At 41.6% G+C, this 14,292-nt stretch overlaps 2 protein-coding genes and 1 pseudogene across 2 annotated transcripts in view; 1 reads left to right on the forward strand and 2 right to left on the reverse strand.

The window, feature by feature from the left end:
- LOC125887943 (histone H3-like) overlaps positions 1-11,487 on the forward strand; it is a 33,811-nt gene extending 22,324 nt beyond the window's left edge. The window contains exon 2 of the mRNA XM_049575096.1: positions 10,962-11,487. Within this exon, the coding sequence (XP_049431053.1) occupies positions 10,962-11,287 (326 nt within the window). The 3' untranslated portion in view covers positions 11,288-11,487. The remainder of the gene's footprint in view (positions 1-10,961) is intronic.
- The window catches only part of LOC125887275 (uncharacterized), a 753,166-nt pseudogene that overhangs the window by 662,429 nt on the left and 76,445 nt on the right, over positions 1-14,292 (reverse strand).
- On the reverse strand, positions 12,406-13,209 carry LOC125887947 (histone H1-like). The gene has a single exon (XM_049575100.1). The coding sequence runs from the start codon at positions 13,187-13,189 to the stop codon at positions 12,572-12,574; it is 618 nt and encodes a 205-aa protein (XP_049431057.1). The 5' UTR covers positions 13,190-13,209; the 3' UTR covers positions 12,406-12,571.

Raw genomic sequence — 14,292 nt, forward strand, 5'->3', positions numbered from 1 at the left:
GACCCAGACTGGGCACCATCCCTACATCTGGGACACACATCTGTTACACCGACAAACACTGCACGCTCTGCAAGACGAAGTAGATGGGAGCAGCTACGGAAAGAGACGCTGCAAGCACCAGAGATGGGGGTCCACCAAGATGCAGACATTGGAGAGCTACAGACCAAGGAGGGGACATCTGAGCCTGGTGAAAAAAACAGTGAGCAACAGAGTGAGGAGGGGACACCTAATGCTGGTGAAGAAAGTGATCAGCTAATCACGGAGGATGAGACACACAACACCAGTCAGGATGTGACACAGACTGAATGTGACCTGTGTGTGCTCAGGCGTGCAGAAGTAAACCGCCTGTTGGAAGAAAACAGAGAGCTGCGGCGTGAGCTTAATGAGCGCAGGATGTCTGATGGTTTCTTTGGAGAGGATGATGAAAAAGTAAAGTACTATACAGGTCTGCCAAACCTGGGAACCTTTATGGCATTATTCCATTTTTTGATGCCTCTCATACCCAGTCAAAAGAAAATTCTCACTCCCTTTCAAATGCTTCTGTTAACCTTCATGTGCCTTCGATTGGATCTGCCTGTGCAACACCTAGCTCATCTGTCTCATCAAGACAGTGTACAGAACATTCAATGAAATGATGTCTTTTTTATATGCAAACTTGAGGCATTCCATTGTATGGCCAGATAGAGACACTCTGCACAAAATCATGCCTCATCAGTTTGTGGAGGCCTTTGGACACAGAGTGGCAGTGATTATTGACTGTTTTGAAATTTTCACAGAGAAACCATCAAATCTGAAAGCACGTGCTCAAATGTTTTCCAGCTACAAGCACAACCACACTATGAAGTACTTAATAGGTATTACACTCAAGGGAGCCATTTGTTTCTTATCAAAAGGCTGGGGAGGTCGTACAAGTGACAAACATATAACCCTGAACAGTGGTTTTCTTGATAATTTGTTGCCCGGGGACATTGTCTTGGCTGACAAAGGTTTTGACATACAGGAATGTGTGGGCATGTTGTGTGCAGAGGTCAAACTCCCAGCATTTACAAAAGGCCACTGTCAGTTAGCAGCTAGAGATGTGGAGGAAACTAGAAAAATAGCACAATTGAGAATCCATGTTGAAAGGGTCATTGGAAATGACAGGAACCATACCCATAAACATGATTCTTCCATGTGAAGGTGAAGAAGCCACAATGTTGGATAAGGTTGTCACTGTGTGCTGTGCCCCGACAAACCATTGCCCAACAATAGTTTAGAAACATGGATGATGAACAACGATATGATGATGAACTATGTATGTGTACAGTTAGACCAGTGATTCCCAAACTTTTTCCAGTATGCCCCCCTTTCGGAAGCCAACAAAAGTTTGACACTTGAGTTAGACACTTGGAAGTTTTCTTTTCTTTTCGTACTATTTGTGCAAGCAAAGTTTTTATACATTTTTGTACATGACTTAAACATGAATAATAAAGTATGTCAATTACATTTTTGAAGTCTTCTTGACTCTTTGCCTCTCTTAAGCACATAAATAACTAGTGTTAGTTTTGATAATGAAAATTACTCTTCATTACTAATTACATTTTAAAAATCTTGTGGAGATAAACACTGAATAGGAAATATGATGTTTGCTAACAAAATGAGAAGCTTGACAGTTTTACTTTTTTAGATATGTAATTTATTTCACAAACAAAACACAGCAGCAGCACAATGGTAAACAGATAAAATAGCAGTACAAGAAAATACAAAATATGTGCATGCCAAGTAATATAAATAACAGTTGTAGCATAAAGTGTTCAAGTAAATTCAAGTACATTTGTCCTACTTCACATGACAAGTCCTGTAGTGAGAGAATTGCACATCTTTGCATGGCAGTTTCAACACTGAAACAATATATTGTGCAATAACAATTGTGCTAAAAACATTAGTGCAAACTATGTGCAAATTTGTCAACAATTCACAGATACTTGTACATTCAAATATTGTAGATTCAAAAAACAGCACGCACATCCAAAAACATTGAATACTGGGTGCTGGACAGAAGAACAGATACAAAAGTACAAAAAATAGGTCTGCACACTGTTCAACAATGTTCAAATCAGAGTTTTCACAATAATATAATACACATGAATCTTTTATGCCCACAATTAAAATAAGTAAAGCAAATCAGACAAAACAAGCAAACTAACCGTAACCACCAACCATAACTTCACTTGATTACAGCCAAGTTAGCTTACCTTTGCAGTGACGAGTGTGTTGTCACAGTCCTGCGGTCGAAATGTGAACAGTTGCTGCACCCAGCCATTCGTGAAATGTCCGTGAGCTTCGAGAGATTTATAGTTTCTGAATCGTTCATATGTGTAAACGCTGATACCATAAACGAGGTAGTTTGTTATATCCAGCGATGAAGTTGGAGGCAGTAATGTAGCGTCGGAGCTCCAGTCTTTAGCTGTGAGGTCGTACAGTATGGGGTGCCGTTTGTAAAGTGTCTCACGCTGAAAATAACATCAACATTTTGCCACATTTAGCTTCAAACAATGTTTAAAAAAGTATTGTGATTTTTTTAACGTCACCTTTTACCACATTTACAGCAATATTTGTTAACTTAGAAATATATTAAATAGTTAAATCTAAATATTAAATGTGGCACCTAAATGTTAAATGTTAAATCTAAATGCTAAATCTAAATCTAAATATTAAATCTAAATCTAAATATAAATGTTAAATCTAAATGCTAAATATAAATATAAATATAAATGTTAAATCTAAATATTAAATCTAAATCTAAATCTAAATGTTAAATCTAAATGTTTTGGGTGAAACTAAATATTTAGCTAATATGCAAATTCACACTGCCGGTCACCGGAAGTACCAAAATAAAAGCTCGAGATGGTCAGACTGTTTATAGAATCAAATAACGAATTAAAACCAACTTATCGGGGAAATGGACACTTGAACATACATTAGTGTGATAATAACTACCTAAAATAACAAGAAACGTGTTTGGAGAAATTTTATTTGACGTGTACTTTGAGTTGTTAGTTATAAAGTTTGCGAATGGACCACACTTACCACACAACAGGAGAGAATGAACCCGAACGTCATCTGTGAGGAAAAGAAGACGCAACTTCACTCCTTGTGATGCACTCTCTGCGGAGCTTTCCCTCCTGATGATGTATCTCCCCAACGATGGTAGCAGTAGCACTAAATCCCATTCTGTGCAGCAAAATGGGAGTGGAGGATTCAGCCTCTCTTCTCGCCGGCTCAGTATCCAACACATGGAGTTCCTCATCTGTATGCTCCGGCTCAAACAGGTATGGCTCTGGATCTGTGTCCGCTACAAGAAACTCTTCAAAATCGCGTTCAAAGTCGTCCATTGCAGCTACTATAGTCCGGAAATATTGCTAGGCTAAATAAACAGCTGAGCTCTGTTTACCGGCTACGCTGTCAGTCAGTGTGCGGGCTGGAGATTGAGCAGAGAGGGGAGGGGGTGTCCGCTAGGTATCGTAAACGAGAATGTGTGTATGGAGTGTGTGTGTTACGCCAGAAGAGTCAGAGTTTGGGGCAGAGTCTTTTACCCCCTGGAGTGTTACCGGAGTTTTTGGAGTGCTCAAATAAACTGGCCTTTTTTCCGAACGCTCCTCTGGTCTCCTGCTCATGAGGGATTCATTACAATGTCGTAACATGGTTTAGATTTCTAAATAAACATTCACCTCGTCGCTAGATAGACCTACTCCTGAAAAACTCATGTCTGCGCAAGGCTTTTTGTCCCTACAAGGCCACCGTCATTTACCGGGAGGGGTGAGCGAGTGAGCCCTGCAATCTAGAATTTGACCACTAATGTCACTGTTTTCAACGGTTTTCAACCCATTTTACACACTGGCCTTTTAATTATCACTGGGAGGAGATATCTCCCGGAGGAGACCGCCGATCACCAGAAGGGAGGTAGAAACAGAGAAGGAGACCCCAGAGTCCCCTGGGTGTATATCCATTGAGCCACTGCCGATCTCCACCTTCCCCGAAAGGAGAAGGAAAGCAAGGGGTGAGCTGCATGATCCATGGATGGAGGGAGCGGAGTCGTCTGAATCCAGCCCCTCAGATGGGTTCAGTATCTCCAGGGTTTCATCGACCTTGTATGAGTCCCACACCGGCCACACATCCCCGGCCGCAGCGGCGAAAGCGTCTGCTCATCGCTGCTTCTCAGCCTGGGGAAGGAGAGCACAGTACAGGCATGATGACCGCGGATTGAGAGCCAGGCTGGCATGTTCCCGTCCCAGGCAGTTCTCACAGCGGCTGCGTAGGTCGAAGTTTCTGATGATAGCGGACAGGCAGGTCAAGTCGCTGTCTGATGTCCTCCTGGAGGTCATAGTAGAAGAACTGAATTCTCATGTGCTTGCAGGATTGCTGAAGAAAAATGGGAGCTGATTGTATGGTCTCAACGCAATTTATAGCGAAGGTGAGACCGTGGGTGGGGCCCACACACCAGGTGGGCGTAGACTTAAAGTGCTCCAGCTGTCACACTGCACAGAGGAGCCACGGGCTCATGGTGTTTTAAGGGGAGCCCCCTGCTCGGAGCTGGTAATAATCCAGTCAGACACTCTCATGCGTAACTGAGCAAGAATAACATCACTGCAGAGTATAGCAGATGTAACCCCAGCTCCAGCCAAAGTCGTCAAGAAGAAGAGCTTAGACCGAAGAACACCGGTCCCAGCGTCGGCAAGCTCATCCTGCGTCCGCCCTCAAGAAGGCTCTGGCTGCCGGAGGCTATGATGTGGAGAACAAGTCCCGCATTAAGACCGCCATCAAGGCTGTGGTGGCTAAGGGGAGGAGCAGCCACGAGCAGCCGCTAAGAAGTCTCCCAAGAAACCGGCAGCAGCCAAGAGCCCCAAGAAGGCTGCAAAGAGCCCGAAAAAGACCACCAAGAGCCCCAAGAAGGTGGCCAAAAAGACCCCTGCAGCCAAGAAAGCCCCCGCAAAGAAGGCAGCCAAGCCCAAAGTCAAGAAAGCAGCAGCCAAGAAGAAGTGAGCTGTCATCAGTCTCATCAACAAACTACTCACTAAAAGCTCTTTAAAGAGCCACCCACATCATCCTTAAAGAGCATTTTCCCATTTATTATCCTTTCAATACAAAAAAAATAGTGTTAGATTAAATATTTATTATGTATAAGTACTGAATATTAATTTTTATATTGCCTAATTACAAAAGTAAAACAAACCTCCAAGAGCTAAATGTTCTTTTCACATCTTATCATAATTGATATAAATAAACATGTTTTTCTTACAGTTGTGTTTTCAGTGGTGGAATGTATCTAAGTAGGCTTGAGCACTGTTTTGAAGTGTCCAATAATATTTCCATTTTATGTTGGTTTATAGGTTATTTCTGCAACTTTTTCCTCCACTCCATTTATCTGACAGCTGCTTTCGGGGCTGTCCACACCAGCGCGGGTATTTATATAACCGTGACTCTTTGCTCACGGTTTGGCCTTTCATCCACACGTAACCGCAGTTTTGGGCCCCTGTAACCGGAGTTATTTGTAACCGGAGTCCAGGGTGAACATTTTGGAAAAGTCCAGTGTGGACAGGATAACCGCAGTTATTTTGTCTCGTCTCCATTGTATGACGTCACAGTGTGCGACGTAAACAGAAAACAGCTGTGTTATTACCCGATCCAGTGTGTGCGAGAGACGATTTGAGGATGGACCTAAACAAAATACTGCTGCTATTTAGCAGCACATCAGCACTTTGTGGCTGTATCATACAACTAACGCTACTCAACCACATCCAGCAACACAAGCGCAAGAGTGTGCTATTACGGAGACTGCTCCTACTGCATAGTAGTTCACTTGTTGTTTTTCCGGTAATGACGTTTTACTGCCTTCTGATTGGCTACAATGGCCTTACAGTTAGGAGTTATATCGCCACCTACTGCTTTGGCATGTGTATTACATTGCTTGATAGTGGAATTTGCAGTGTCATGTGGATGGAGGTATTTTTTATTACACTGCTCGTATGGACGCAGATTTTTTAAAGTTCGGTTTTAAAAATACCCATGCTCGTATGGACTAGGCCTTAGTTGCTTTGAAGATCCATATTACTGATGTACAGAATTCCCCACCAGGGGGCAGTAATAACCAGAGACATGAGGTAAATGAACAGGCATGAGGCCGGGCGCCTAAGTCAGACTGGGGTCCTTCACAACGGCACACACTGAGACTAGCTCATCATTCCACTCTGGACTGCCAAGGAGTGAACCTATACCATACATACCTACATGTATACAGTCCTATGGTAATTAGGAAGCTGTAATATCTGTTCACCACTGTGTCTCATACTGAACCACATAACTGATACAACATATCAAACTAATAATTGATGATGTTTGCTTTGACACTACATATACATTAAAAATCTGTTTGTGACCTTACAATCAGCAAATAAGTTTAGTACATACTTTTTCTGAGGTCATGATTGTTTTGGGGGGAGGTATAAACACAGTTGATAAAAAAATAATAATTTAGACGCTGAGTTTTAACTGTGTTCACGCAGTGGTTGTAACAGATATCTTTGTTCGCTCATTTTTAAACTTCTTTCATTTCACTATCTTTAAACCCAATTTTCCCCATCCATCAAGAAGTGGTTGCTAATATTTACATGAACTGGCTATAAATAGATACCTCTGTGCTTGAACACGTCACACGACTTGAGAGAAACATCTGGCTGAAGCCATGCCTGAAACCACCATGAAAGCGTCCAAGAAGGGCTCAAAGAAAGCCATGTCTAAGAGCGTCTGCAAGACCGGCAAGAAAAAGAGGAGGACCAGGAAGGAGAGCTACGCCATCTACGTGTACAAGGTGCTGAAGCAGGTCCATCTCAACACCGGCATCTCGTCTAAGGCCATGGGCATCATGAACTCGAGCGACATCTTTGAGCGCATCGCCGGTGAGGCCTCCCGTCTGGCTCACAACAAGCGCTCCACCATCACTTCCAGGGAGATCCAGACCGCCGTCCGCCTGCTGCTGCCCGGGGAGCTGGCCAAGCACGCCTTGTCTGAGGGCACCAAGGCCGTCACCAAGTACACCAGCTCCAAGTAAACATTGATGCTGTTTCTAATACTAAACCAACGGCCCTTTTAAGAGCCACCCACTTTATCTGAAGACTTTCCTAAAATGAGTACTGTGTATTACTGACCAGACAGTTGCGACTAAAACAATATTCAAACATCATAGAAAAATTAGGTACTACAATAAGCAGCATGTTCTATGTGTATATCCATTTAAATCTATTCTGTGTAGTGTTACAGAACCAATACTTTTTTACTTTTTATTACTGATTGTTTTGTATATTTTATATATCATTCTGCACCTCTGGTTAGAAGTGTTTTGTTGTATTTGTGCCTGTAATCTATGCAACATCAGTAAAGTTGAAACACATATAAAATTCCATCTTGTATCTTTCATAGGGAGAGAAATCTAATAAACTAATAAACACATCAAAAGTGAACACCCATTCTAGTTTTTCATTATCTCAACATCAGAATATTTCAGGGTTTTGTTGAATCATCTAATGGAGAGTTCAGCCCTCATTATCCACCTCTCCCAAATCACACAACACAATCTGTTTTCCTCCTGATTATACTTTGATTAAATCAAATCAAATCAGATCAACTTTATTTATATGGCACTTTTCATACAACAGTAACACAAAGTGCCTCACAGAGGTTAAAAACAACAAAGATCCAAACAGAAAACAAAAAGAAAAGAGAAAACCCAATCCTCCCACCCAACAAAAAGCTATTTAGCTCATAAAATTGAGTTAGTAGCTAGGTAAGAATGATCTAAAACAGAGACATAAAATGCATCAAAACTAAAACCTATAGGCTAACTAAAATAACAAAAGATAAAGGTTAAATGAGATAAGAACATAAAAAGAGGAAGGGTAAGAATATAAAAAATAAATAAAAAATAGATAATAGATGGATAAATCGGTTATAAGAGGAATTTAAAATAGATAAATAAAAAGATCAGTTAAAAGCCTGATTAAAAAGATGAGTCTTGAACCTCTTTTTAAAAACATCAACAGTCTCTGCAGCTCTGAGGTTCTCCGGCAGGCTGTTCCACAATCGGGGGCCATAATAATTAAATGCCGCCTCCCCATGTGTTTTAGTCCTAACTGTGGTATGGTTAAAAGGCCGGTGCTGGAGGACCTCAGGGTCCGCGAGGGTTGATGTGGAAAAAGCAGGTCAGATAAATAAGATGGCCCAAGACCGTTAAGACATTTAAAAACTAATAAAAGAACCTTAAAATAGATCCTGAAGCGCACGGGAAGCCAATGCAGCAATTTTAAAACTGGTGTAATGTGCTCCCGCCCTCTGGTCCTCGTCAGCACTCGTGCAGCTGAATTCTGTAATAATTGTAGATTTGAGATACTCTTTTTGGGAAGACTAATCTAACCTACAGGAGATAAAAGCATGCATCAGCACCTCTGTGCTGGCCTGAGAGAAACAGGCGGACTCTGGCTATATTCTTAAGGTGGTAGAAACCTGCCTTTGTTATGTTTTTAATATGTGGAATAAAACAGAGCTCAGAGTCAAAAATCACACCCAGATTTTTTACAGATTGTGTTGTTTAAAATCCTGTAGTTTTGGTAAAAGTTTCTCTCTCTGGCCTTCAGGACCAGTGACTAAAACCTCTGTTTTGTCCAGGTTGAGCTGCAGGAAATTCACTGCCATCCATGACTTTATATCTAAAATGCAGTTTAAAAGGGCATCAATTGGCCCTGTGTCATCAGGAGACACAGTGATGTACAGTTGCGTATCATCAGCATAACTATGAAAGCTGATGCCATGTCTCCTGATGACATCCCCCAGAGGAAGCATGTAGAGATTAAAAAGAGTTGGGCCTAAAATTGACCCCTGGAGGATCCCACACTTTAACTCATGGGTTCCTGAGGAACATGTATCCATACTTACAAAGAAGTGTCGATCAGTAAGGTAAGAGACGAACCAGTTAAAAACAGTACCAGAGAGGCTGACCAGGTGCCTCAGTCTATTTAATAAAATGTGATGGTCTGCTGTATCGAAGGTGGCTGTTAGATCCAGTAGTACCAAGACTGTGACTTTATGGTTATCAAAATTGCACCTGATGTCATTTAAAATCTTTAAAAGGGCTGTCTCAGTACTGTGGTTCATCCTAAAACCAGACTGATACTTCTCTAAAGTGTTATTTGTATTTAAAAAATCATTTACTTGGTTAAAAAACAGTTTTTCTAAAATTTTGCTTAAAAATGGTAAGTTGGATACAGGTCGATAATTATTAAGAATGTTGGGGTCTAAATTGTTCTTCTTCAGATGGGGCCTCACCACCTCCGTTTTCAAGGAGGCCGGGAAGACACCTGTCTGAAGAGAGCAATTCACCATGTACAGTAGCTGTTCCTCAAAGAATCCATAAAATGTTTTAAAAAATGGTGTGGGAATTGGGTCTAAAAGGCAGGTTGTGGGCTTTACTTGGGAGAAAACTCGACCAAGTGTCCTCGCATCAACCAGGGCAAAACTCTCCAGTGTTTCCTCAGGTAAAAGCAGTGATCCAGGTGTGTCGACAGTTAAAATCTGTTGCGATAAGAGACTGGATCTGATGTCATTGATTTTACTTCTGAAGTGGTCTGCAAAGTCCTCACAAAGGGCATTGGTTATTGTCTTAGGTGATCTGTTAAAATTACTGTTTGTTAAAATATCAATTGTGGAGAAGAGGAATTTGGGATTGTTTTTATTGTCAGAGATTAGTTTTTTGAAGTGGAAAATTCTTGCCTGTTTGACTGCGTTACTGTAGGTTTTAAGATGTTGACGTAATATTTCGTAGTGGACTGTTAGGTTTGATTTTCTCCACCTTCTCTCAGCACTCCTGCAGTATCTTTTCAGTTGTTTGATTTCCTGATTTCTCCATGGGGGAGTAGGTTTTGTTCAAATTGTTTTGATTAAAAAACTTTGACTTTGTTAAATTTAGTCTACTATAACTTAGTCAATAGACGATTTAATAAGTGATGGAAAGTGATACAGCAGCCAAAAACATCATCTATAAGGTCATACAGTTGACTTCAGGATATAAAGACTCAAATTAAGTGCTACAGTTACATATCCTGTCGTGACTAATGGAGATTTGATACGAAACAAAAAAATGCTGTTTACCAACTGAGGACAGTGTATTCACTGTGACACAATTCTTACATCAGGCAGAAGGATAAGACAAAAATTGACCTTTCATAAAACGTCTCTCTGGAACAACTGTGATAAACTCATCAGAAACAAATATATATCCTTTAATAAATGGTTCCAAAGAGATATAAATTATATGTTTAATTCCTTGTTGATATATTTGGCATTGTTTACAGACCATAATGCCTCCTGCTCTTTTTGTAAAAAATAATACACAAAGTATTTCTCCTTTGACCTCAGATATCAAATAAATGCACTCTTGAAGCTCATTAATTTAGTTTTCGAAATTCTCAACTTTGCTTTACTTACAAGCACACATTATGTAAGTCAATGAATTTTAGTGAATTTTACTCAGTTATTCTTTTTAGTTCCTAAAAAACATCCTTGTATCTTCTTTTTGTCTCTTTTATTGTTGTTTGTCTTCTGTTTGTTTTGTTTATTTTGTGCAATTGTCTTGAAATACTGTTATTCATATACTTTAAATATACTTATGTAAAACTTTTTTTGTTTCATATGGTTTTCATGAACTGGTTTTTATTCTCATAAAGAAGAGACAAAAAAGGTGGTTTAAAGATGAGTCACTCACAGTAGAACAGTAATTTCCCGCCTCTACTGTGAAGGTGAAGGGTTCATCAGTGTCCTAGTTTCTATTGTTAGAACAAATGTCTCCGCCCAGCAGAGCTCAACTACGTCCGCAGCAAGGATTTATTTCCCCACGTTCACAACGTCCAACCTTCACTTTTTGTTTCGGTTCAAAGTAGACTCTGACAAAATGAGTGGTCGCGGCAAGGGAGGAAAAGGACTCGGGAAAGGAGGCGCCAAGCGTCACCGCAAAGTTCTCCGTGATAACATCCAGGGAATCACCAAACCCGCTATCCGCCGTCTGGCTCGCCGTGGTGGAGTGAAGCGTATCTCCGGTCTGATCTACGAGGAGACCCGCGGTGTGCTGAAGGTGTTCCTGGAGAATGTCATCCGTGATGCCGTCACCTACACCGAGCACGCCAAGAGGAAGACTGTGACCGCCATGGATGTGGTGTATGCTCTCAAGAGGCAGGGCCGCACTCTGTACGGCTTCGGAGGTTAAATCACCGTCTCAGCTCACTGCAACACAACGGCTCTTTTAAGAGCCACCCACATCACCTCAAGAGCTCGTTTCTGTTGATGTGATACCGCTGTATGTTCCCATTTGACGTGGTTTCCTCTGAGTCACTCATATTGATTAAGGGAAAAGTGTCCACAGTACCATCTATGTTATGCAATCGTGGCAACAATATTAATGCTTACTCAAAAACCGACTGAGAGCAGGCCTGGACTGGCCGTCGAGTATATCTGAAACCTGTCACAAACGGACTTTCACACACCTCAGTGCGTGGACTGTCTGAAAAGTATGATGACTTAAAGTAAACGTGACATTATTGTGAAAATATTGTTTCAAGTCAAAATCCTACATTCATATTTTTTCATTTATTAGCGTCACTACTTACAGTACAAAAAGTAAAGTTACCTCTCATGATGCAGCCAAGCTGTCATCCTCCTTTCTCCCACTACCTGCACAGAGTGCAGAGAGCATCCCAGGGCAGAGCTGGCCTTCTTGATCAGCATGTCCAGTTGGACAAGATGGACATTTTAATGAATTAATTTAATAATCATATGGGTAGTTTAATAATACCTCATCATTTATTTGTTGATATGTCTGTCAGATAAATGTAATGGAGTAAGGAGATGCAGAAATAGCCTATAAAATGAAAATACTCAAAGTAGCACCTAAGCCTACTTAGTTACATTCTACCACTGTAAATACATCTGTAGTCAGTGTGTTTAATGACAGCAGTTGTGAAAAGACCCTGTTTATTATCATTATATTTCTTCTAAGACTGGATCATGACTCTTTCCAATAAACTGAGCTCACTTTTGTCTTAGTATACAGATGACTATGCATTTTACAATAGTGAAGCAGTGAATTCAGAATTATGATAAAGCAGCTGTCAGATAAATGTAGTGGAGGAAAGAGTTGCAGAAATAACCTATAAACCAACATAAAATGGAAATGCTATTGAACACATGCTTAAGCCTACTTAGATACATTCCACCACTGAAAACACAACTGTAAGAAAAAACACGTTTATTTATATCAATTATGATAAGATGTGAAAAGAACATTTAGCTCTTTGTTTTTAGTTTTGTAATTAGGCCATAAAAAATTAATATTCAGTAGCTATACATAATAAATATTTAATCTAACACTAGTTTTTTTCTTCTTCTTTTATTGTATTGAAATAATAAATGGGGAAAGGCTCTTTAAGAATGGTGTGGGTGGCTCTTAAAAGAGCCTTTTAGTGAGTAGTTTGTTGATGAGACTGATGACAGCTCACTTCTTCTTGGCTGCTGCTTTCTTGACTTTGGGCTTGGCTGCCTTCTTTGCGGGGGCTTTCTTGGCTGCAGGGGCCTTTTTGGCCACCTTCTTGGGGCTCTTGGTGGTCTTTTTCGGGCTCTTTGCAGCCTTCTTGGGGCTCTTGGCTGCTTTCTTGGCCGCTGCGGGTTTCTTGGCCTTCTTGGGAGACTTCTTAGCGGCTGCTGGCTTCTTAGCTGCCGCTGTCTTGGGCTTTTTGGCCGCTGCGGGCTTCTTGGCTTTAGGAGCGGCTTTCTTGGCCGGCTTCTTGACCTTCTTGGGTTCGGCAGCCTTCTTGCTCATCTTGAAGGAGCCGGAGGCCCCGGTCCCTTTGGTCTGGACCAGAGAGCCCTTAGCCACCAGGGCCTTGATGGCCGTCTTGACGCGGGACTTGTTCTTGTCCACATCGTAGCCTCCGGCAGCCAGAGCCTTTTTGAGGGCGGCCGCAGACACGCCGCTCCGCTCCTTGGATGCGGCCACAGTTTTCAGGATGAGCTCGCCGACGCTGGGACCGGTCTTCTTCGGTCTCGGCGCCTTCTTCTTGGCGGCTTTGGCCGGCGCGGCGGCCGGAGCTGGAGCTGGAGCTGTCTCTGCCATGTTGTTCTTGCCCAGTAACACACGAGAGTGTCTGACTGGACTGTTAAAAGCTCCGAGCAGGAGGCTGTCCTTAAACACACCGTGAGAACCGTGGAGACTCAACCCAGCCCGTGGCTCCTCTGTGCAGTGTGAAAGCTGGAGCACTTGTGTTTTCTCTTGACTGACAAAAGGTGAAAAACTAAATGTGGGACAAGTGCTGAAGGCTGACAGCGAAGGGAGCCGATAGCGGACTTGTGTCTCTTCATATTCAAGTCATGTAGAGCTCTGATGCTCTCTGCATTTTGTCTGTGGAGCCTCCAAACCTCACCTATTCACCGCCGTGGCCAGCACTGCTCAGCGGCTTTTCCCACTCATTTGTCTCCTAAAATGACTTCAAATGCATCACAGCTCCACCAAAGCCGTTTTCCAGCAGCCCACATGTTTGTTCAGGGACTCAGTGTAAAAACAACCATCTGTTGTTGATGACTTTGGAATAAACTGAAGTTATTCTGGTGTCAGCAAACACACTGATGATGGCCGAGGCTCATGGTGCAGTTCAGCCAGACTGACCATCAGAGCTGCTGCTGCTGCTGTGACTCCTTTAGATTTAAATAGTCAGTAGTTGTACTATTAATGATCAACCACACCGACAAATACATGTCAGCTGTCCTGTGGAAGCAGTACGTGGCTTTAAATGTTACACACAGTTTCACGGATACATTCCTAAATATTATTAAAAGACTTAATCAAGTGTCACACAACAGTTAGCCTATTCGGTGTTTTCTGCTGAGGTTCAAGGTGAGGACTGACTGAAATTTAGATTTGGACTTCCTTCAAAACTTTCAGAGTAACAGCAGCTCAGATAACCTATCTGTCATTGTTCTGAATACAAACCAGTTTGACCCAAAATTCAAGAAGGACACACATGTTGAGTGGATTTATTAGAGGCTCTGATGTGGAAAGGTATACTTTACATTATTTACCTATGTTACGTAACAGAAACATAAACGTTTATATTTCATATAAATAAAAAATACATTAATGGTAGCAGGAATGTCGTCAGTCAGTGTGCACAAGCACAACAAACCTTTATACACTCACCTGTCCTCTCATTTCTGACTCCC

This window comes from Epinephelus fuscoguttatus, linkage group LG4 (assembly GCF_011397635.1).
Source record: "Epinephelus fuscoguttatus linkage group LG4, E.fuscoguttatus.final_Chr_v1".
NCBI lineage: Eukaryota > Metazoa > Chordata > Actinopteri > Perciformes > Serranidae > Epinephelus > Epinephelus fuscoguttatus.

Excerpts from the sequence above, each read along its gene's own strand:
- LOC125887947 (XM_049575100.1), bottom strand. The coding sequence starts at position 13,189 with ATGGCAGAGACAGCTCCAGCTCCAGCTCCGGCCGCCGCGCCGGCCAAA.